This window comes from Pleurodeles waltl, chromosome 5, assembly GCF_031143425.1.
Source record: "Pleurodeles waltl isolate 20211129_DDA chromosome 5, aPleWal1.hap1.20221129, whole genome shotgun sequence".
Taxonomy (NCBI): Eukaryota; Metazoa; Chordata; class Amphibia; order Caudata; family Salamandridae; genus Pleurodeles; species Pleurodeles waltl.
In genome coordinates, this window is record NC_090444.1 from 1,863,874,326 (window position 1) to 1,863,899,378 (window position 25,053).

The 25,053-nt window shown below is 45.2% G+C and overlaps 1 protein-coding gene across 2 annotated transcripts in view; it reads right to left on the bottom strand.

Moving 5' to 3' along the window:
* Positions 1-674: 674 nt before the first annotated feature.
* The window catches only part of TTBK1 (tau tubulin kinase 1), a 363,196-nt gene continuing 338,817 nt past the window's right edge, over positions 675-25,053 (bottom strand). For both annotated transcript variants that reach the window (XM_069236392.1, XM_069236393.1), the window contains 2 exons: positions 9,609-11,173; positions 675-1,247 (listed from right to left, as the gene is read on the bottom strand). In XM_069236392.1, coding sequence (XP_069092493.1) covers positions 824-1,247; positions 9,609-11,173 — 1,989 coding nt within the window. In that variant the 3' untranslated portion in view covers positions 675-823. The remainder of the gene's footprint in view (positions 1,248-9,608; positions 11,174-25,053) is intronic.

A 25,053-nucleotide genomic window follows, 5' to 3' on the forward strand; every position in this document is an offset into this window, starting at 1 on the left:
GTTAGGAATGTGCCTCTAGAATGTATTCTTTTACATGTCTTTTACCTGCACCTGTTGACTAACCTTGTCCCGCCAGCTGTTGCCGCTCAGAGTTTTCCCTAAGAATTTGAAAGATTTCATGGATGAGAACTTAACGCACCCGCTCTAGAGTTTGTTACCATTATGGAAGAGAAATTCTCCAGGATAATCCAAAAGCTTTAGCTTGAAGCTATCAAAGCAAAACATAAAAAGGGCTAATTTTCGTGAACAGTTATACACACCCATGGTGTCAGCTTGTGACTTAATTCCCCAGAGGGGAACTCCAGATTAAGGGCTTATTGGGGCGGCACTGTCAAGGCAATACCCCTTTGCTACTCTAAGATATCACATCTGATACATGATACATGGGACAAATGTCACAGCCTTACCAAACACTGGGGTACCTATACAATTATTCTGGTACCCTGAAAACCTTTCTCCAACACTTGGTGGCATAACCTGATGATAAAATGGTGATTCAAGAAGGATGGGTAATAGGAGAGGTGAGCATGGCAGAGAGTGCTGGATGGCCTGCCTTGAAGGTGGTGGGTACGATGATTATTGCAACCCTGTTGCGTGCTTCCTTGGCAGCTGTTTTCTGCAGTCCTCTCTCCTGTGTCCTACAGATCTGAGTCAGGGGATCCTGATGCTGAAAATCCACCTGTAAGACGTGTGGGTGTGCACATGCGCTAGAGTGACCGTGTGCGATGAAGGGCACAGCCGCCAGCTCACCCGCCGCCCTGCGATGCAGCATTTTCAGTGGAGTTGAGATGTACAGTTGTCCTGGTTTGACCTCAGACAGACATTACCTGGCCACGGCCCTTCCTTCACTGGCCACAGGTCTACCTTTGGTTGTGTGGTTCTGGGAGATATGTCTAACCCTCTGCCCTTTGCTCCCAGGGCTGGGTGATGGGTGAGAGGTCCCATTGGCCGTCAAGGGTTGATCCCTTGCCTGCGAAGGCAACCGTGGAGGAATGGGTGCTTGCCTCCGCTGCTGAGAGGGAGATGGGGTTTCTGTCCTGGTTAGGGATGGGCTCCGGGGAGATGCGCTAAAGTTTCGACTTGGTGGTACAGGGCTTCGAGGTGGGCCAAAGTTGGGCCTCCGCAAGGTGCTGCGAGGTGGAGGGGAAGCAGACTGAGAAGGCTCTCGGACCAGCATCGATTTGGACTGATGGTCTGTGTGCATGTTTGTTCCAGTAGCACTGCTGGTGGGTCTCTGTGGGTGATGCCTGGAAGGGAAAAAGAGAAATACAGTAGTGCATACATAAAATACATTTCAATATAGCACTCAAAAGTTACTTTAAATAAGTAGCCTGGAATCTATAACACATGGCTTATCTGTTCTTGTTTTTTATTTGTGTTCTCGTTCAGGTATTGGTTTATTTCAGATATGGTGTTTTTCTAAACCTCTTCGGTTAATCTGGCAAAATAAAATGGGTACCTCTGATGGCCACGAGGAGACATGAAACATAAATGTAAAAATCACAATTGACCACCCTTGGCATGGGCCATCCAGAAAACTTAATAAACTGCACATGATCCCTCTGGACTCAATCATTCCACTATTACACAATAAATGACACCATTCCAACATGGCACTCATCTTAAACATCCCCATTTATCCTTTAGATATAATATCCTGGACAGATTGTTTTCTCAGAGTATTTGACATCATCCCAAATCTCTATTCACATCCAAGGACAAACTGTCTCCCTGCTTTCAGAGAGCTTCTTCCACTTAACCCTGGTGATGTCTCTGTGGCCAGCTCCCATGATCTCTCCACATGGTGGTCCAATGATGTCTTTATAACACTGACTGAGATTGTAGCCCAACCGCAGGTCATCAAACATGTACTAGCATACTGTGAGCCTCACCGCCACAAAAGAAAACTGCCGCCATTTTGGGAACATGGGGTCAGATGTACAAAGATGAGGAATGGTGGTTTCCTAATTGAGATTCTCTGTGAATCGCAATTAGGAAATCACTATCCCGAATGTATGAAATGCTTTTAGTTTCATTTAGCGATTCCTAGTGGGTCGTAAGTACACCTACCTCATGCATTTTAACAAGATTGGTTACACTTTGCAACCTATTAGGAATCTCAGCCATCACAGGGATGGTAGCCTGCTGGGGTCAGCAGACCACCATGTCTTCAACTGCTTTTCAATAAAGCAATCTTTTTTTTTTTTTTTTAACGCAGTCCGTTTTCCTTAAAGGAAAATAGGATGCATTTAAAAAGAAAAAAAATGAAATGTTTAAGTTTCATGTTTTAAGAGTATGCCGTGGTCCATGGGAATACTGCCTGCTCTTAAAAAGTAATTTCCCAATCATTCTCAAAGTGGGGCCCGGTCCAATTAGCGAATCGGTTACAACCAACTTTGAGATGGTGGGAAAGTGCAAATGTTTTGCGACCACATTTCGGTCCCAAAACATTCATACATACCTTTCTGATTCGGTTTTAGAAAGGCCCTCAACACGCCCCTTCCATAATAATGAATCACAAAACCCAAATTGCAATTTGGTAAAAAGTTACCAAATCGTAATTTGGGCTTTGTACATCCTAAAATGAATTTTTCTTGTCACAAACGGCCTGATTTTGCAACAGGAAAATTGCTTCGTACACATGGCCCATGGGGGTGCTAGTATTAGGCAGAACCTGACCTCCCATGCCTTAAACCAGCTCCCACCGATCAATCAATCAGTAATTTCTAAAGCACGGCTAATCACCCGAAGGGTCTCAAGGTGCTGTGTGTGGGCGTGCTGCTAAATCGAAGAGCCAGGTCTTGAGGTTCTTCCTGAACTGCCTCAGTGATGCGTCTGTCTGAGTTTGAGAGGTAGCTTGTTCCATGTCTGTGTGCGAGGTAGGAGAAGGATCTTCCTCCTGCTGTGCTTTTCCAGATCATGGGAACGGCTGCGAGGGCGAACTTGGAAGAGCGGAGATTTCTGTTGGGTATGTAGAAGGTGAGGCAGTGGTTGAGGTATGGCAGTCTTTTGTTGTGTAGTGCCTTGTAGGTGTGGATGAGTAGTTTGTATGTGATGCGCTTCTTGACTGGGAGCCAATCTAGGTCTCTGAGGTGAGAGGAGATGTGGCTGTGCCGTGGGATGTCCAGGATGAGTTTGGCTGCTGCATTCTGGATTCTTTGTAGTCTTGATTGCAGTTTCTTGGTGATGCCGGCATAGAGTGTGTTGCCGTAGTCCAGTTTGCTAGTAATGAGTGTGTGGGTGTCTGTCTCCCTTGTGTCAGAGGTGATCCACTTGAAGATCTTTTGAAGGAGTCGGAGGGTGTGGAAGCTTAACAAGGAGACAGCGTTGACTTGGCGGGTCATGGATAGAGAGGAGTCCAGGATGGTGCTCAGATTGCGAGCATAGTCCGTGGGAGCTAGGGCGTTTCCCAGTGCAGTAGGCCACCAGGAGTCGTTCCAGGCAGAAGGGGTGGAGCCGATTACGAGGATCTGTGTCTTGTCCGAGTTGAATTTGAGACAGCTGGCTTCCATCCAGGTGGCGACTGCTGTCGTCGCATAGTGGCAATTTCTCTTGGCCTTTACAGGGTCGTCGGACAGGGAGAGGATCAGTTGGGTATTGTGAGCATAGGAGACGATGTTTAGACCGTGTTGTTTGATGATCTTGGCTAGCGGGGCCATGTAGATGTTGAAAAGTGTCGGGCTGAGTGATGATCCTTGGGGCACTCAGCAGCATGTATCTTTGGGCTCTGCTGTGAACGGCGGCAGTCTGACACTCTGTGTTCTCCCGGTGAGGGAGGACCTGATCCATTCCAGTGCTTCATCGCGGCTGCCGGCGTCGTGGAGTCTGGCGCATACAGTTGACTGGGAGACAGTGTTGAACGCTTTGGGGAGGTCGAGGAGGATGAGTGCAGCCTGCCTCTGTGTTTCGGTGCTGTGGTTGCTCCTAAATCCGGATTGGGATGGGTCTAGGATTTGGTGTGTCTCAAGGAATTTGGTGAGCTGTTGGTTGATGGCCTTTTCCGCTACTTTGGCTGGGAAAGGGAGCAGAGAAATGGGTCTGTAGGTTTTTCAGCTCCCTTGGGTCAGTGGTGGGTTTCTTAAGTAGCAGGTTGATCTCTGCGTGCTTCCAGTCTGAAGGGAAGGTGGTGGTCTTGAAGAATCAGTTGATACTTCGACAGAGCCAAGGTGCTATGGTGGCGCTGTCATGGATTCGAGGGTGCTCCCGAGTGGATGGAGTTCATGAGTCTTTGGGTATCCTCTTTGGTGATGGGGGTCCAAAAGTTCAGGATCTGGTGTGATGCGGGGTCCGTGGTGGTATTTTTGGGCGGTGCAGGCAGATTTTGTTTCTTGAAGCCTTCGTAAAGGTCCTGGATTGTTCTGTGGAAGAAGGGGGCAAGCGTGTCGCAGAGGTCTTGGGAGGGAGGGATGGATGAGGTGTCTTTCCTGGGGTTCGTGAAAGTTTTGACGATGGTGAAGAGCTCTTTGCTATTGTGAGCACTGGTACTGAGGCGTCCTTTAATCACAGCTTTTTTTGCAGCTCTGATGTTCTGGTGGTGCCTGGTGACTGCGTTCTTTTAGGCTATGCAATCTTCAGTCGATTTGCTCTTCCTCCATTTCTGTTCCAGTCGTCTGCAGGAGCGTTTGGACTTTTGTAGGTCTGCCATGAACCATTTAGGTGTTTTGCTATTTCGGTATCTGCTAAGCAATAGTTTACCTCCAAATGCCATTGTCAAGCTATGTTTGGTGATATATTTGTGACAAGTTATGCTTGGTGACATATATGTGTATGAATCTTCATGTTGGCTTACATATGTGAAAGGCTACCTCTCACTACCTGTAGTGTATGATGGTTTTATATGACCATGAATGTATAGCCCCACTGAGTGTGTGTATGACATGGCCCTGTGTGTGTTATCCCTGTGTATCATGACCATTGTGTAGCGTTACACTGTGTGCACCGGATACTTCTGTGGTGTTGGCCATCACCCAGTTTTGCTTCAGCTTTATCCCTTTCTGATTCTGTTAATCACACTGTTATTGAGTTTTGTTCCCACAAAGCCTTCTTTTTCTCAGTAAGGGCTGCTCATTGTGGCTAGTCAGGTTGGCATGTATCAGTGCTACTTTTGTTGTATGTTCGGTTGGTGTCCAGTTGTGTGGTACTGTGAGGTCCTTCATTCATCTCATCTTTTCCCAGCTTTTCCAAGAGACCTTCTACAGTTTGTGCATTCACAATCAATGATCCACCTTGGGTTAATAGTGACAAGGTCTCTGATATGGTCTTGATAGAACTCCTTTTCATTCCTCTGCATTGAAATGATGGTCCTACAGTTGTACATTCTTTTGCAGACATGCTGCCTAAGGTACATTTATGTGTTGACGCACCAGTAAGTATGTCCACATCTCCAGTCGAATGTTGCTTGATGTAAACCCATACCCGGTACTCGGCGCACAAGATCAGGAGTAGGAGAGTCACCTGCCGTAGGACCAGTTGCTGGCTTTCACGGTTGTCTACAAACGCGTGCCTTCAAAAGTTACATTTCTTGAATTCACATAATTTCTTCGCTTTGGTTAGCACTGTCTCTTTTTCTACAGAAGATGCAGCACTTTGAGATGTTTTATTTCTCACCTAAATGTCCATTTGCTTGTGTGTTTCAGTCGGCTTCACATATACATGACCACGAACAATGATGCGGTCACCACCGTTTGATGTAAAATTGTTCATGGCTGCTCAGAATTAGACACCCTATAAACTGTCACATTCCATATGCTCTCTTAATTCTCTTAAACTGCACTATCTCTTTCCAAGCAGTGCAGAGCTACAGTAGTGCAGGACTGAGAAACTGATTGGAGTATTCACTCATAGTTTATATTAGTGTTAATCCTGCTGATTTTAAAGCTACGTCTCATCGACTTCATGTCAAAGTTCAATGCTGCTTTTGTTCTATTGTTTCACAAATTTCCACTAAATATCTTTGAAGAGCCAGTGTCATTGCACATCTTAAAACACTACTTTTCCAGATTATATTTTGGTGATTTCACCAGTTCATAAGTGTAGGTACTTGTAGTGGTTAAAAGACCTGTGCAGTATTCCCCTTCTAACTGTCCCAACATGTATGTAATTAATCTAGTCTAGAAGGCACACAGTTAATTACAAATGTTCTTTTACTTATTCAGTTTCTTAATGATATGATAGCTGTCTTAAAAACCTTCTCTTCCACCTCATAGCGTTGTCACTGAAGTCATAAACATAGACTATTCCTGCCAGAGTGTGAGGATCCCAGAGCTCTTCTGTTCATCAGTGTAGCATGAATACAGTCTAAACAGGAGGTGAGCACATTAAAGTTCCAAAAGTCAGTGTCACCGTCATAGTAGAAAGCAGGCCCGCTTTTGCCAAACAGACATTTTACAACAAAAGAAAACTGCACTGCAGCACATAGCTGGAAAATATGCCACAACAGTAACAGGAATGTATAGACCCATGTATTACAGAAGAGAAAGCATAAAGAAAAGGGTGCCTAGCGCGTCAAAAGTACGTATGATTCAAAATGATATGGCGCTCCTTTAAGAAGTCAGCCATTTTCATCTCCCAGCATGCTCTGTCCTGGCAGTTTGCCTCACAGGCCTCGCAGGCTGGAGGACTCTCAGCCTAAGCTTTTTTCTTCAGATTTGTAATTTTGTCAAGGTTACTGCACCTTTTACGCATCTGTGAGGATGTCCCTTCTTTTTCTAGCTCTGAAGGGTGTGCTTTTACAAATGCCTTGGTTATTTATGAAGTGCCCCTCCTGTGAGAGGAAGAGGGCTGCCTGTGGACCTCTGCTTGTGTGGGCTGTCTTCCCTCCAAACACCATGTCAAATGATTTAAGTTTTCAAAAAAATGGCAACAGAGCCTTAAAGGCTCTAGAGGGAATTTGTCTCTGAGAGAAACTAGAGAAACTGAGGGCAGAGAAGAAAAGGAAGAAAAGGCAAAATAGGAGCCTCTTTTCCCCATGCACCATTGACATGGCAACGCTGAGACATATGAAGAATAGACATAAAACATATGCAGAACTATTCTGCTTTTCAATCAATTATGGACCTCTCCATACTGGAATGGCATCCACAAAAACAAACTATAACTGGATGGAGAGTTTCCTTGTCACCATCTACCTAACGAACCACTTTCTGATGGACCAAGAGCACACTCTACATTGGAAAGGTGGCTACTCCTGTCTGGTTCAGAAATGGTTCTTTGGCAGACAAATGTAAATCACCCACTTGGAAGTCTATTTCAACGTATACCAAACATTACTGTTTAGATGAAGATTTCAGAGCTGGCACCTTAGTCGGTCAAGCATCATTTAAGAACCTTTCTGGTGACGTCTAGTCCTGCATCTCAAGCAACCTCTCTACCTTTGCTGTTGATTATTGACATCCACAGCTGAGGTAAGCTTGTTATTCTATTCAACATTTGTGGCTAACAATGTTGATCCTACGATGCTGAAGGAAATATTACTACTTGTAATTCTAGTTCTGTGTTATGGGTATCCTCAGAGAAGTCATAATAACCTCGGAGGAAGGCGGGTTGTTTACCAATTCCAACAGAAATGTTTGTTTCTTATAAATTATGTTAAAAACGGATTGGCATATCCGCATTTGAATAAAGAAAAGACGGCGATATTTGATAATAAAAAGGACTGTGTTGGTTTATTGAATGTATGACTATTTTGAGTATTGTTGGCGCCGTGTTGTTCTCTTGTCATGTTTTGTTGTGTCCTGTCCCACTCCACATTGTGATGTGTTACAGAATCCAAGTGACTTGATATTCGGTGAAATTTGGGGTTCAAAGTTGAGGTTCTGTCTTGGGTTGGTTGAGGTTGGTGTTGGCACTGGATATCCAGGTCTGGATGAAGTGCAAGCGCTGTCTGAGGTGTTGGACGTCTAAAACAGAGGAGACTTTCAAGTAAAGTTGCGTATCACCTGCACATTGTTGAATCATGGAGCTGTCATCTGTGAGTAGAGTATTAGTGGGACCGTGTACAGGTTGATGATGAGTGTGGGCAGTAAGGAATCTTGGGGTACTCGGCAGGCGATATGGGGCCTGAAGGTGCCCAAGTGAAAAAAGTTGGTTTCAGTTGGAAAGATAAGAGGAAAATCAGTGAAGGAGATTGACAGTGAATTCCATTTTAGAATCCAGGGTGTGCAAGAGGATATGGTGGTCGACTGTTTCTAAATCAGCTGAGAGGTCCAGCAATATTGTGAGGCCTCCACCTCAATCGTCTGAAGATTGCAAGGTTGGCCTCACACCGTGACTGTCAACCATCTATGAGTATCTTCTCCGACTCGCTTGGACAACACTTCTAAATGCCCATGATGTCATTTTCTGGGCTGCGCCCTCCCTCTACCCTAGCCCTCCTCCCTATACACACACTTCTGTATTCACTGGTACCTTCCTCTCCCTCTGCCTGAAGGTAATGCCATTACTGAACAAATATTGTGTATGGAAATTGATCTTCTACTTCAATGGCCACTTTTTTACCTGCCTATGAAAGCATAAGAGTATGCATTATACTCCTTGTTTATCCTAGATGACCTAGTAATGAGTTCCCATGTGGGGGTGCTCTAAAATCCCATGGAATAATGTCTAAGCTAAACAAAAATAAATCAGTACATTTATAACTAAATACCCTGCTTATAAGGCCCAAAGTAAACAACGCTTCCACTAGTCACCAGGCTGTGACATTTAGAATGATTAAAAGGGTAGAGAGGGATCTAAACTTTTTATAGCGTCACAAAAGGAGTAGCAAGTAAAAGTGGACAGTAAGGGGCATATTTACTGGAATGGTGGCGTAGGGCAGTGGAGGAATGCACCATATTTATCCAATAAAGTGCATTCCTGTCCTCTCCCCCGGCGCTGATGCCGTTTCAGCAGCCTAGCAACAATGCAGACACCCTTAGACAATGGCGCAAGGCTGTCTGTGTTGCATGCACGGTTATTTCTGTGCAGGAAGGGACATCTTCCTGCAGAAAAAGCAGTCCTGTGAGGCTTTTTCCTCTTTCCATGTGTGCTGCAGAATGCAGAAGACATACAAAGAGGAAAAAATGAGGAGAAATAAATATATTTCTCCTTGTTACACCTACCCTGGGAAGGCGTAAGATTTTGATGCATTCCCAGGTTTAGAAGTCCTTGTAAATACGGGAATGTGTCAAAATCCATGGGTGTTGCATGGGGACGCCCACCACAATGCCCATGGAACGCCTCCCTGATGCAGAGTAAGGCAACATAGCAATTTGCACTGCATTGCCTTACTCCATATATATGAGGCCAAAGTGGCTTTTCGGTCTGCACTCTGCGCCACTGGAGCTTCAACAAAAGGGATGCTTCTGCGACGCAAATGACTTATACATCATGACCCTACGTGTGGCCACAGAGGTATGTCTTAAACAGAAGGTTTACAGGCAAGCCGAAAACTGAGCTAGATATAGTTCCATGACAGTATGTCTACAGTCTTATCCTTTTAACACAGACCCATACAGGCAGGATATTTCTGTAGATTAATTTATCAGCCCTTGAAGGCACTGGCTGAGTGCCAGGACTGATGCAAGTGCTAATGAGACGTATCTACATTGGACCAACCTTAAAATTCTTACCTTAGTACCGGAGGTCCGTCCAGCGCTGGCGAAGGGGTTGGTGTATGGCCACTGCGCTTCCACTCTGCAGATGTTATCTTTGTTGGCGTGATGGGCCGGGGGATCCTGCTCTTTGTGCTTGACGTGGAGTCTTCTCTTCTCAGGTGAGTGGTCTTCCCTACATTTTCAGAATGGTGGGTGTCCTCCTCAGAGCCTGTGGTTGAGAGAGTCTCAGAGGGGCACCTCCTTTCATCACTGGAGGAGGCAGAGGAGGATGCCCCTGAGGACATCCTTATGAGCCGATTCTGCCTCTTTTCCATCACTAATCGTGCTAGGTCGGGCTGCTTGGCTCTCCTGGGGAATCGTTCCTTGACAGGGTGAGAGCCGGAGAGGTCCGAGCCTGTCTCCTCTTCAGAAAACAGCACAGGGATGCGGCTTTTAAATTTGGACCTCAAAGTTCTTGGCAGGCCCTGTTTCAGACCATCTTGGGATACCTCTGCGGTAATAAGGCTTTCTGTTTGAAGACCCATTGTATCCAATCCCTGCTCTTCCAACATTAACTTCCCAGTTTCTTCGGAAGCAATCTCCAAGCTGTCTCTGTGAATATGTTCTTCAGGTAGGCCAAAGCCATTAGGCAAGACAGGTCCTTCTACCAGATCTGCAGAGGTCTCTATGTGAATGGCAAAAGAAGTACAGCTCTCTATATCACCAACTTCCACAGCCGAGTTAACACTGCCATTTTCTTTTAAGAGTTCGTATTCATCTACCTCCTCCTCCTTGATCGGCTCTTCAACCTGGCCAGAGGAGTAGTGGTCTTCGCGCCTTGGCATCTGACCACCGGAAGACATGACATTAAGGTGAGTCTTTTCAGCAATATGGACAAATGTGCGCTCAACTTTGGTAAAAGGGGAGGAGGAGGTAGCCGGGGCAAGAGGTGGCTTTGGCTCTGATTTTAGGACTGAGGACAAAGTCCCCGGCTCTGATACATCCAACTGACTCCCCGTAGGCTGGGGCTTCTCAGTCTGGGGCGTCAGTGCAGCAAGCGTCCCCAGATCAACATCAGGAACCAAGTCGTGAGTTACAGGAGACTTCTTCACGTCTCCAGGTGAAAAGAGCACCAGAGTTTTTGAGCCTTCCTCCAGTTCTAAATCATTGTCTGCCATTGACGCCCGACCCCTGGAGTCCTTCTGGTCATCGGCAAGGAGAGTGGAAGGTGCACCATCCTGGCTGCGTTCTGTGCTCTTCTGGCTCACCTCGCTACTGGATCCACTGTGCAGGTCCACTTCCTCTCCCAGGAAAGCACCTTCCTCATCCTCCGCATCCGCTTCTTCCTCCTCCTCCTCCTCATCGTCCTCCTCCTCCTCGTTCTCTTCTTTATCAACCTGCCCGTTGATCTCAATGAGGGGACCTGGCAGGCTGCAGGGGGCTGTGAGGACCACGCTGGAAAATTCAACCCTCTTGATCCTTAGCGGCACTCTCAGCTGCTCCTTGCTGTGGGACAGGTCCCTCTTGAAGTCTTGGTAAGGCAAACTTAATGGCACTGCCTTGGGTAAGCCATTCATTTCAAAGCGCTTGACGGTGAGGACCTGCAAGAAGACCAAGATGGACAAGGTTAATACTGAAACATAAACATTGCCGTGAAAAGAAGTGGTGAGGTATAATATCAGCTATACAAGGCTATCCGAAATGCAGAGAATGCTTTAAGGTAAGAAATTGATATCAGTGATTCAGATAGAAGTGACTTGTTTACATATTTTTTCACTATGATGATTACACATCATTTAAAGGGGTTTTGTCAAGTAAAATTCACTGAAAATCTGTTTAATGCATCAAATAACAAGGGCATTGCTTGTTAATAAGGCGGTTACTACAGAAGCTTTACATAACACCAACCACCGACTGAACTTCCATCAACTCACCAGACACTTGCGCTCCTCCTCACTGACCCTCATACACACCCAACCATCATACACACCCGACCCTCATACACACTCCCGTATCCGTCGCAGCCACAGCAGTGGCCGCTTCTTCTCCTACATAGCCACCAAGACCCGGAACAAACTGCCCATCCACCTTCGAACTTCACCCTCCCTTGCGGATTTCAGGAGGAAACTCATGACCTGGTGCTTCGACAGAAACGTTGCACCCAAGCGTCATACTATACAAGTACTGATTGATTGATTAAGCACTACAAAGGCACCAACAAATGAGTGTTGATTGCAAAATCCAGGGCACATGAAACATCCCGGATAACTCAAAGTTGTATCAATGACTTTATTTCAATGCCTAAAACAGTGCCCACATCATCCAAGAGCCTCTTCATAGTACTGAGAGCAGAGGCACACGAGGAGCTATTATTCTGCATGACATAAAGTGTTATAGTGATATATTCGACAATTAAGCTTTGGTTACAAAAGGCTGATGCTATTGGTTTGAAACTGATTCTCAGAGAGTGGACTGGAAGAAAAAGCTTCAAATGCAAGAATACATTTCAGCTGTCTCTAGTCTTACCCTCTCCATTAGGGGGACAAGGGCCTATATTTACGGCTTTTGTGACGAAGGTCACTTTGCTGTGCTGCCCTGCGTCACAGGGAAAGGACAGGAATGCGCAGCATTGAAAAGAATAGCCCACATTCCTGTTCTTTCCCCTGCATTGGTACCTTTTCAGCAGCCTAGTGCAAACGCAGGCACACGTGTCATGTTGCAAGGGTGCCTGCATTGCATGCAGGAGGGTTTTGTGCAGGGAGGGGCACCTTCCTGCACAAAAATAATCCTGAGAGACTTTTTACTCTTTCTATGTGTGCTGCACACAAGTTCTTGTAATTCTCGTAATGCGTCAAAAATCATGGATGTTGCGTGAGAACACTCACACAACACCCCTGGAAACTCCACCCAGATGCAGAGTAATGTAACAAAGCGATTTGCCTTGCGTTACATTACTCAAGATGTATGAAGCCATGCAGGTGGCCTCGCGTGGCTTCATAAATCTCACAGAAGATTTGTGCTGCTCTTGCACCAGGCTGTGCGGTGCTAGATCGATGCAAACTGGGTCATAAATATGGCCCAAGAGTGTGTTTAAATGAAATCAGAACAGATACATGATGCCCCGTGACTGAAAAAGCTTCAGTTACTTACCAGTAATTTCACTGCATTATTAAGCAAACTCTCTTGCTTCAATTCATTATACTATGAGGCAGTCTGGCCACCACAGACACCACCGATCACTACATTTAGTTCCCAACAATAACCCCCTCCAACCTCACACGCCCTGTCTTTGCAGAAAGCAAAAGACACAACATACCAAAATCGCCTGGAGAGGAGAAGTAATGAATTGAAGCAAAGCGTAGGACTCAGAGTAATGCAATTACAGGTAATTAATTGAAGCATTAGCTCATCGTCCCTTCCTCGCCTGAGTTCATTACACTGTCAGATGTATGAAAGCAATTTCAGCGCAACACCACTAGAGTACACAGCACTTAAATAATGTAAGATATGCAGTTCTCTATCTGTTCACAGATGGAAGAATCCTGGGCCCAGAACCTCCTTCAGTTCCAAGCCCTGCGTTACTCTGCAATGGTTAGCAAACCTAGAAGGAGGTGGCCGAGCCGCTGTCCTACAAAGCTCTACCCCTGAATCTCTGCCAGAGAACCTACAATCCTACTCAACCTGCCCCGAGTTACTAAAGGCACAAATAAACAAGTGTTCTACAAGGATCTCTATTTTTTTCAAATAGAAAGCAGATATGGACATGGGTTCCAAAATGTTACAGCAGAATTTCACCAATCTTTGGAACAAATCAACTATCTAACGTAAGTAATTCAAATGTTGTAATTGCCACTGTGTATCTACTTGTAACAAAGCATTTCAAAAGACTGATCTAAAATCTGAAAGGGTGCTCCAAGTGACAGCGCAGTGAGAAGTGAAAATCAGTGTGCTATAAACAAATACATGAAAAGAATACAACAATACACAAGTATTCGCAATAGATACATAAAAAGCCAATACCCAAGGATGAAACAATAAGAAACACAACATGAAGAGCATTTGAGTTTGAATATCCAACTTTAAATGAATAGGTAGACCCGAAGACAGTCGACGATTTGACCCCTGAACAGATAAATCAGCCGGGGTTTTCATCAGGACAAATATGTGGTAGTCACCATCCCCTATAAATCAGGGGCCAGGCCAAACATAATAGCAATTCTGCAAAATATATATAGTATAATAAAACACAGTAGAATAACCACTGCATGTTTATATACGCGCCACAGCGTGCTAATAAGAAACATCTATAGCCAAAAGTGCAGCTTGTCCGCATAAGGACAGTCTTACTAAACAGAATGACTGGATGGGCAGGTTTGTAAGCTAAGGAGATCAAAGATCTAATCCAGCTGCTAAGTAGCTGTACTGATAGCTTAGCTTCCCTTTTTGCCAGCCCAAAGTTAATAAAAAAGAGGTTGAGTGTCTGAAGGAGGACATCCTATACAGGTAGATGAGGACAGGTTTTCAAACATCAAGGCTGTGAAGTCTCACCTCTTCCAAATTCCCCGTAGAGGGGAAAGATTCCCATAAGGCAACCTCTTCCTCTCTGTGGAATATGGAATTTACCTTGGGAACAAATGAGGGGCCCGGGCATAGGATGATCCTATCCTCAAACATGATAAGGAACCCAACTCACCAGCCAACTGTTAGTGCTCCCAGTTCTAAAGTGTTTAATGTCAGCACGTTGATATCCACTAGAACTAAAAGCCCAAAGGGCAGGTCTTTTAGCACTAGAAGGGGAGCCCAAGAGGGATGTCAAGGCTCAGCAGGGGGATGCATGTTATTAAAACCCCAAAATAAATGCTGCACTAAACCTTCATCAACCGAAAGTCTTTCCCATGAGTTTCTGTAGGCCCTGATAGCCGCCTACCGGATCTAAAGTCTCAAAACTTTAAGTCCTAAATGAAACCTCTCTTGAAGGAACGAAAGGATGTGGACAAAATCAACCTCCAGAGGGATAATGTGTCTTAAAACAAATAATTTGTTGAAAGTACCCCAATGCCAGGAATAAAATCTTAATGTTGACCCCCTTCTTGAAGAATGTACCATTTTTGCTGATAGATCAGGAAGACTCCTCTTTCTTAATCCTACCTTCTCAGCTTCCACCAATCTGGGCACAACCAGGGGACTCTGAAGGAGAACTGGGAAGGCGAGAAGAGAAGAGAACATGGGAAACATCTCCTTCTGAGTGGTGCTCATTGTTATCAGAATTACTGAAGCCTTCCCTCTCTTCCCTCTGATCAATAATTTGAGAATAAAGGGAAAAGGAGGGAACGCATAGTGGAGGTCCTGGGGTCAGGCGGAAGAGAGACCTCAAAGCTTCTTTTCCATCCCTCTGTACAAAAGACTGTCAACAGAGAGCTGTGAGGAAAGGCAAAAAGGTCCATTATCAGCTGCCCCCACACCTGGAAAAGCTGAGCAAACCCCAGGGTATTCAAACAAACACCAGAGAGGCAGGGATGATCCTACTCAGATTGTCTGCAATCAACTTCAACACCCCGTGAACATGAAACGCTGAGATTGACACCACATTCAGCTCTAATTAGATGAAAAGTTAGGGCCTCATTTAGAACTCGAGGGATGGGTTAGTCCGTCACAACAGTGACAGATATCTCATCTGCTGAAATCTAAATGGTGTTCTATCCTATGAGATTTAGATTTCGGATTAACCTGTCCTCCGAGTTCTAAATCAGGCCCTTATTGGGCAATCTTGGACAAGAGAAGTGATCTCAACCCCACCTGAATGCTGACGTATGACAACTGTCGCTGTCATATTGTCTGTTCTGATTAACACTCTCTTGCCCCCTGGATGTGGAAAAAGGGTATCAAAGCCACAAGTATGGCTCCCAGTTTCCCCAGTTGGAATCTCCGAGGAAGAGTCTGTAGGCCCTGAATCTGCTGCTGTTCATCCAGGCTCCTTACCCTATCAAAGGCCGTCCGTTGTTGTGACTGTGGGTGAAGGTGGGGATAGAGGAACAGCCTTCAGCAGATTTTCAGGAGTCACCAGTTTATCTCCTGAACCAGTAGTGGAGAAGGAGGGGTTCAAAGACTGAAGTTTTGCAAACAGGTCTCCAGTGACTCAGGAATTGTCTCATGATCTTGTGGAGATGGAACCTGGCCCAAAGGAGAATAAATATTGCTGGTGCCAGATGTCCCGGGAACCAATCTGCTGCAGCGGAAGAGCTGAGAGAGAGGACTTGAGATGTAAGTCCAGATCTTGTGAACTCTCTTGACTGGAAACATCACTAATCCCTCATCTGATCGAAACCACGCTCCTATGATCACTCGATCCCGAGAAGGCACCAGCTGGGATTTTCTAAGTTCACCAAAAACCCATGGTCTCTCAACACTGAAAGAACTCTTTCTGTATGATACTCTACCTGAGACCTTGATGAAGCTCAGACACGTTCGTTGCTAAGATAGGAGTGAATGAACATCCCCTACTGTTGAATCAATGCTACCAATGATGCCAGCAGTTTGGTGAAGATCCTCGGGCTGATTTTAAACCGAAAGGGAGAACTTTGAGCCGGAAACTGTGATGGCCTGCTGTCATAGCAAATAATTTTGTCAACTTGTGTGGATCGGGATGTACAAGTAGGCATCATGCAGATCTATGGTGGAGAGACATTTGTGATTGGAAGTCATAGAAATGATCTTCTGCAGTGTCACCATCTTGAAGTGAATTGTCTCCACCCAAGAGGACAAGCGATGAACAGGGGCATAGCTAGGTCGGTAAGACGGGGGGTGAAAGAATTCATATTTCCCAACAATCAAGCTGATCAAAATACATTATATGAGAAGCAGGGCAGGAGGGGGGCTTGAGGAGCAGTAGGACGGGAGAGGAGTGTGGATTGTGAGGGGTGCTTTAAGCTCAACATTTCCTAAATTAACCTTTCATTAAGACATTTATAAGAGACAAGTGTGTGTGTCTGTGTTTTTGTCTGCATGTCTTTGTAAAAATCCCAAGTGAAATCCGACAAACACCTCATCACATCCGACTTAAAGCACCTGTACCCGACTATTTACTACAGAATACATTTATTAGGGGGATGTAATACCCAAACATCCCAATAAAGCTACGCCCCTGGCGATGAAGTCTATAGGATTGGCATTCTTGTGCCAAAAGGGAAGAAGACCTGCAAGCGCCTGGATACCATGTTGGGTTATTAGCTGTGCTTTACAAATCCTGATTGATTGATAGTTAAGAATTGCCGCTCGATACAGTAGTTTATTGTTTTATTCCCAAATAGCTCCTTCCTGTGCAATGACAAGTGAAGCCAAAATCAAAAGAATTGAAGATGATACATAATAAGCCTTTTCAAAACAATGCAGTCTACATACACTCAGGCCAACAACACAAGGATTAAAGACCTATTGAAAGGCGGCAAGAAGGCAGTCGAGGAATGGTAACAGACATTGGACATGATCGAAGCCTGGACGACGGCCCCTCGGCCCACCAGGTCAGGAAAGGACCTGTCTCCGCTCACCTGGAAGTGGATCACTTGCCATATTTTGAGATCCTTGCCTTCCTCTCCTTGACCTACTTTGCGTCTACTGGATGTACTGTAGGCAGAGAAGTTTGTACAGCAGGTACAATGGTTCTCTTCTCGCTGCTTGGAATTTTCTGTGTGTTTTTCTTAAACACGTTCCCAAAAAGGAATTTGTTTCAGAAAAAAAACAAGGACACTGATGTGTAGGAGAAAACAAATGGCTTTTTGATGGCTAACCATGGTGTTTTGTTGGTACCTTGCACATGTTTTTATCTCGAGTATTTTACTGTGTATTTATCTCACACCTGGCATGACGGTCCTGAGCGGGTAGATCCAGTGATAACCGCCACCCCCTAAATAGGGCGTGGCGACCGTCACTGTGACCTGGTAGTGGCAGTTGGTCCAACAGCAAAGGTTTTTTTCACAGCAGAGACAGAACTGGCTTTGGCGTGAGAAACCCTGTGGTTTTTGCACCTCGGAGTGGCACAAGGGACCTCCAAATTTGGAACTGTTTTTAGCATATGCCCTGCATTCCCAAACGTAAAATAAGCCCCATTGTGTCATAGGGAGAAAACAGTACAATGGCGGAGATTCCAATACTTTTGGGCACTTGATACCTGGAACCTCCAAGGATACATGATCAAGGCAACATGTTTTGGAGATGTAAGGTGCCGGACTTATTTCCACTACTGGGGATAACTTCTGGGTTAGGAATCTCTGTGTATCTGGCAATCCACAACCCTGCAGGAGAGGCCAATATCTACAAATGCCCAGGGGTACCAGAGAGCCCAGCCGCAAGATGGATATCACTCTGTGAGGCTCCGATGACCGGGGATGAAATATTGACATTTATCCTGGAAAAACAGAGGCATTGTGTAATGTAATACACAGTCAGGGTTCGTATGAGGTCATGTACACATGCACGTGCATGTTAAGAATTTCCTGGTGTTATCTTTCATGTTTGTTATTGTTTGAATATGTGTTCTGGCTCACGGTGTTTAACTCCCTGTGCGTTCCGAATGTGAAATTGACAGTTTTCACTCGGAAGGCACAGGAAGAGGTCGTTACGCTGTGGGCTCCTATTTTTAGTAAAAATAAACTTTAATTCGAAGTTTAACCTCACTCTGCTTCTGAACAATTTATTTATTACCTTGTACTTTTCTACTGGCGACGAGCGAGGTACTTGGTAATGTTCAGGAGCCCACCAGCCCTTCTTTCCTCTACGGTGTTGATTCACTTCATTTGCTTCAAGGATTTTGTCCACCTTTGTTGGAGCCTGTGATTCGGGTGATTTATTGCGGACTCGAGTGAGGTGATTTTCAATATATGTGTCTGGATTAGGGGATTTACTCCTCTCTACATCGTGAGGCAACTTTAGCGGCCATATTAGATGAGTATTGAGTATTTGGTGAAGTGGTTTAGACTAATTTTAAATGTCAAGAAATCAGCAAATGCGAGTCTGTTCCATTTTTAAGCGTTTTTTTTTTGTGACGCTTATGTTTATTGCCATTTTGCGTTGGATCCAGTATTAAGAAGAAGTCTCAATTTAAATTTTTTAAAGAAGTCATTACATTTTTTTTTTTAAACCAGATTTTACAAATATTTATATATTTGTAGTTATGGCTTCTTTTCAACAAGTTATTCAACTTCCTTTATTTTTACCTCTACCTGGGAAACCTAAAATACCATGGAGAATTTGGTATCGCTCATTTGAAAATTATTTAATCGCTATTGATGCTGAAAATTATACTCCTAAAAGAAAACTGGCGGTATTGTTTGGTTATCTTGGCACAGAAGGTCAACAAATTTTTGATAACTTACCTGTTGTGACACCTACATCTGGAGATGGAGATAATTGGTCTGTGTATACGGAAGCAGTAGAAAGGTTAAATAAAAAATTTCTGGAAGAGCCAAACGTGATGCTGGAGTGTTTCAATTTCATGAAAAGGAAACAAGAAGTGGACGAGACTGTGGAGGAGTACATTTCAGCTCTGAGAAATTTGGCTGCAAATTGTAATTTTGGTTCAGCGCTAGATACCTACATCAGAGATCAATTTGTGTACAGTTGTTTCTCTAAGAAAATACAAGAGAGGATTTTAAGCTGCAGGGATCCTCTTCTTTCTGAAGTAATTGATATGGCGAAAAGCATTGAAAGAGCAATGGTTTCATCAAAATGTATTTCTTCTGTGTCTTCTAGTAACTGTGTGATTAATTCCATCCAAGGTTCTGATTCAATTAATGCGCTTGCGCTCAAAAATAACTTTGTCAAACCGGTATATAAAAAAACAAATTTAATATGTTTCAGATGTGGTTCTACTTCGCATGTAGGCAACAGTCCTAAATGTCCGGCTTTAGGAAAAAAAATTATTAAGTGTCACAAAATAGGTCATTTTCAATCTGTGTGTAGAGGTAAGAGTGTACTTCAAGTTAGTAGTGTTCAAATGCATGATGACATCGTCACTCTGCAAAATGATTTTGATAAGATGGTTTTAACCGTTGAGTCTGCTGTTTCTATTCAACCAGGTTTCCAGTATAAAGGTCCTTTTTGTGAAGTTATCATTGCTAATTGCTACACATTGAGTACGACGGCTGATTCTGGTGCACCAGTCTCTATTATCTCGGAGCAGCTTTATTACGCTCAATGGTCTGATAAGTTTCATTTGCATAAAACTGATATTTCTCCAAAGGCATATGGGGACAATGATATCGATATGTTAGGATTTTTCATTGAAACCTTGTCATGTTTGGGTAGACAAATTACGTCTAAAATTTATGTAGCTGTCAAAGGCAAAAATATTTTGGGCTGGCAAGACTTAGCTAAGATGGGTTTGAAACTTGTTCCCGGTTCTGAGAAACCTGTACAAGTCAATGACACTCAGATTTCTTACATTGGTGATACTATTGATGATTGTGCTTTAAAATCACTGCTAGATGATTTTCAAGATGTTTTTAACTCTAAAATTGGAAAAATAGACAAGTTTGAGCATGTGATAAAATTGAAGCAGAATGTTATTCCTGTAGCTCATAAGGTCAGAGCTGTTCCGTTAAGTGTGAGAGAGGATCTAAAAAAAAAATTGGATGATTTGATCCGTGAAGGTATAATTACTACCACTGATGCTTCTGAGTGGGTCAGTCCTATTGTTCTTGTGCGCAAAAAGGGTGGCGAGATTCGTTTGTGCGCTGACCTGAGATCTCTTAACAAGAATATCTTAGTTGATTGTCACCCTTTACCAAAGATTCAAGATCTTCTTACAAATATTGGTACTGCAAAATATTTTAGTTTATTGGATCTTAAATCTGCATATCACCAAATACCTTTAGCACCAGAGTCAACTGATCTCACTACGTTTGTGACTCCATTTGGAGCATATAAGTTTTTGAGATTGCCTTTTGGGTTGGCTTCTGCTGCCAGTGTCTTTCAAAAATGTATGGATTACATATTGAAAGGAATTGAAGGAGTGCAGGCTTACCAAGATGATGTACTCATTTTTTCAAACTCTTTTGCTGAACATCTTGTCATTCTAAGAAAAGTTTTGAACTTGTTCAAAAAAGTTGGTATCACTTTAGGACTTAAAAAGTGTAAATTTCTAACTAATAAGTTGGATTATTTAGGTCATTCCATTTCTTCAGAGGGCATTAAACCTAAGGTATCACTTACTCAAGCCATCACTGAAGTTGATCCTCCAAATGATAAAGATACACTTAGGTCGTTTCTGGGCATGACAGAATATTATTCACGATTTGTTCCAGGATATGCTCAAGTAGTACAACCTCTACGGTCGTTGCTTAAAAAGGGCATATCTTTTGTTTGGGACAGTTCTTGCGATCAAGCTTTCAATGATATCAAACAATTGATTATAAAGGCACCAGTTTTATCATCATATATTTCGGGTCATAAATGTACCATCACGGTTGATGCTAGTCAAAAAGGGTTGGGTGCTGTCCTTTGTCAGTGGGTGTCAGGGCAGGAACGTACCATCGGATTTGCTTCCAGGAGTTTAAAGCTGGCAGAATCTCACTATAGTACAATTGAAAGAGAAGCTCTTGCGTGTTCTTGGGCTGTTGAAAAGTTCAAAACTTTTATTTGGGGTACTCGATTTGAAATCTTTACAGACCATAAACCGTTATTACATTTGTTAAATGGAAATGGAACTGGTAAAGCGTCTTCCAGATTGGTTAGGTTACTTTCTCGGCTACAAGAGTTCAATTTTGAAATTAAGTATATTTCTGGAGGTCGAAATGTCAGGGCGGACTGCCTGTCCAGAATGCCACTACAAAGTGTTGGTTTAGATGATGATAATGATGAAACAGAAGCAGTTGTGGCAATCATTGAGGATGTTTTGGACTCTGTGGGTAGTATTCAATATAAAGATTGGATGGATGCATCTCAAAAGGATGCAGTTTTGCAGAAAGCAATAAGTTATGTAAGCCAAGGGTGGCCAAAAGAACACTCTTTGCCTGACTCTTTAAAACCCTTTGCCCAAATTTCAGCGGAACTTTCATTAGTAGAAGGAGTTTTGATGCGTGCTGACCTTTGTATTCCACCAGCATCTTTACGCAGTAGTTTAATTGAGTCTGCTCATCAAGGGCACCTAGGTATTGGAGGAACTTGTAGAATCTTAAAAGAATATTTTTGGTGGCCTTCAATGGATAAGATGGTGTCTCAATGGATTGACAAATGTGAAACTTGCTTGTTATCTGATAAACACTGGAAAACTTCACAGACACCATTACATTGCGTTCCGGTCCCTGTTGAGTCTTGGAACAAAATTGCATTGGATATTGCAGGTCCTTTTGATTTGCTACCCCATGAACAAAGATTTCTTATGGTAATGGTTGACTACTATTCTAAATGGGTTTATTTTGAGTTCACTTATACGCCCAACACAGCCTCTGTGATAAAGTTTTTACACAGGATTTTTTATATTGAGGGGGCACCAAAAGAATTGGTTACTGATAATGGCTCACATTTCACTTCAACTCAAATGAAAAACTTTTTAGATTCACATAACATTAAACATCTCAGAGTTGCATTGTATTCCCCTTCTTCTAATGGTCTGGTAGAAAGAATGAACAGATTTTTGAAGGAGGGGATACAAACTGCGCTTGCTATTAATACTTCGGTGGAAAATTTTCTGAATAAAAAGGTTTGGTCTTACTTGATCACCCCGCATTCCACTACAGGGGTTTCTCCGTTTAGGCTGTTACGGAAACGGGATCCTAGGACTGTAGTCTGTCCTGATTGGATTAAAAACTTAGCAGGGCAACCAAAATGTTATTCTTGTTTAGATTCAAATAGAATGAGAATTAATGCAACAACCAAACAAAATTTGCAGAAAAGTCATTTTGATGCCACGCATCGTGTAAAAGAACAGAGTTTTACAGTGGGTGATTGGGTTTTAATCAAAAGTCCTGTTAGAGTTAAAAAAGGATCTTCTATTTATTCTTCACCAGTACGCATACTGAAGGTATCTAAAGGGTCCTTATTATTGGATAAAAAGGGGTGGTGGAGTAAAAGATGTGTAGTTAAACTGTCTTCTGAACAAGCAAGAAAGATTTTGGATAACAAAAACATCCAGGAAGATGGTTTACAAGATACATCTCATCTGTTTTTTAATCATAAGCAAGGTGTTGATGTACTGAATGGTTCGGAAGGTTTTCATTCATTAGAGCATGGTGTAGAAATTTTAGACTCAAGTTCTTGTGATTCAGAATTTAATCGCTCTGTTGCAGAGTCTTCACAGGTTGTCAAAGAAAGTATTCACCCTCGTGATGAAGCTTGCAGGACATCACGTAATGTTTCTGTACCGTCAAGATACAAAGATTTCTTTCTGTACTAAGGTGCTATAAAACAGAATGTTTTGTTTGCAAAAGGGAAAGAAGATGTAATGTAATACACAGTCAGGGTTCGTATGAGGTCATGTACACATGCACGTGCATGTTAAGAATTTCCTGGTGTTATCTTTCATGTTTGTTATTGTTTGAATATGTGTTCTGGCTCGCGGTGTTTAACTCCCTGTGCGTTCCGAATGTGAAATTGACAGTTTTCACTCGGAAGGCACAGGAAGAGGTCGTTACGCTGTGGGCTCCTATTTTTAGTAAAAATAAACTTTAATTCGAAGTTTAACCTCACTCTGCTTCTGAACAATTTATTTATTACCTTGTACTTTTCACATTGGCATCCGCAGACTGACAGTGATAAAAATCTAGCCCTGCTCTTATGACAAATCCTTTTCTGAAAGACTTGGAGCTGGCTGAGAGAGATGCATGTTCTGCGGGGCAACAGAGCCAGGAGTCCGCGGCCAGGAGGGCCCACCTGCATCCCAGACGATGCGCATCAAGATGTGCACCTGTCCTCGACTTGCTGCCCCCAGTCAACCACGACACAGAACTGGGATGACCCTGTGACCCCCCCCCTCGCTGACCGCCGGACCCCCTGATACAAGGCCTAGTACCTGCGCAGGTGGCTGTGGCCGGGCAGACGGGATGACGTGGACCTTGATGGAGACTGGGGCACGAAAGAGAACCCAAGTGTGGTGCGCACACCTGCAAGGACTGACCCCCCTCCTGCGACCACTGGCAGCCCAGCACCTGTGTGTGGGGCGCATGGCTCACTGGGTGGGCTCAGATGGAGGTCTGTGAGCGGCGGACCAGGCAGGTTGGCAGGCGCAGCCCGTGTGACATGCTGTTGGACAGAGACGGCCCTGCGGAGGGGTCTGCACCGGGGTGTTCATGCGCTGCCACCCGCAGTCACCAAGACAGCGCCGTGGCACTGGGAGCGGGCGCCCCCTGCATCAGGTGAGATACAGACGGGCAGGGCCCCCTGCATCAGGTGAGATCGAGGCTGGCAGGGCGCTGGGGGTGGGTGCCCCCTGCATCAGGTGAGATACAAACGGGCAGGGCGTTGGTGGTGGGTGCCCCCTGCATCAGGTGAGATCGAGGCGGGCAGGGCGCTGGGGGTGGGTGCCCCCTGCATCAGGTGAGATCGAGGCGGGCAGGGCGCTGGGGGTGGGTGCCCCCTGCATCAGGTGAGATACAAACGGGCAGGGCGTTGGGGGTGGGTGCCCCCTGCATCAGGTGAGATCGAGGCGGGCAGGGCGCTGGGGGTGGGTGCCCCCTGCATCAGGTGAGATCGAGGCGGGCAGGGCGCTGGTGGTGGGTGCCCCCTGCATCAGGTGAGATACAGACGGGCAGGGCGCTGGGAGTGGGTGCCCCCTGCATCAGGTGAGATCGAGGCGGGCAGGGCGCTGGGGGTGGGTGCCCCCTGCATCAGGTGAGATCGAGGCGGGCAGGGCGCTGGGGGTGGGTGCCCCCTGCATCAGGTGAGATACAGACGGGCAGGGCGCTGGGAGTGGGTGCCCCCTGCATCAGGTGAGATACAGACGGGCAGGGCGATGGGGGCGGGTGCCCCCTGCATCAGGTGAGATCGAGGCGGGCAGGGTGCTGGGGGTGGGTGCCCCCTGCATCAGGTGAGATACAGACGGGCAGGGCGCTGGGGGTGGGTGCCCCCTGCTTCAGGTGAGATCGAGGCGGGTAGGGCGCTGGGAGCGGGTGCCCCCTGCATCAGGTGAGATCGAGGCGGGCAGGGCGCTGGGGGTGGGTGCCCCCTGCATCAGGTGAGATACAGACGGGCAGGGTGCTGGGGGAGGGTGCCCCCTGCATCAGGTGAGATCGAGGCGGGCAGGGCGCTGGGGGTGGGTGCCCCCTGCATCAGGTGAGATACAGACGGGCAGGGCGCTGGGGGTGGGTGCCCCCTGCATCAGGTGAGATCGAGGCGGGCAGGGCTCTGGGGGTGGGTGCCCCCTGCATCAGGTGAGATCGAGGCGGGCAGGGCGCTGGGGGTGGGTGCCCCCTGCATCAGATGAGATACAGACGGGCAGGGCGCTGGGAGTGGGTGCCCCCTGCATCAGGTGAGATCGAGGCGGGCAGGGCGC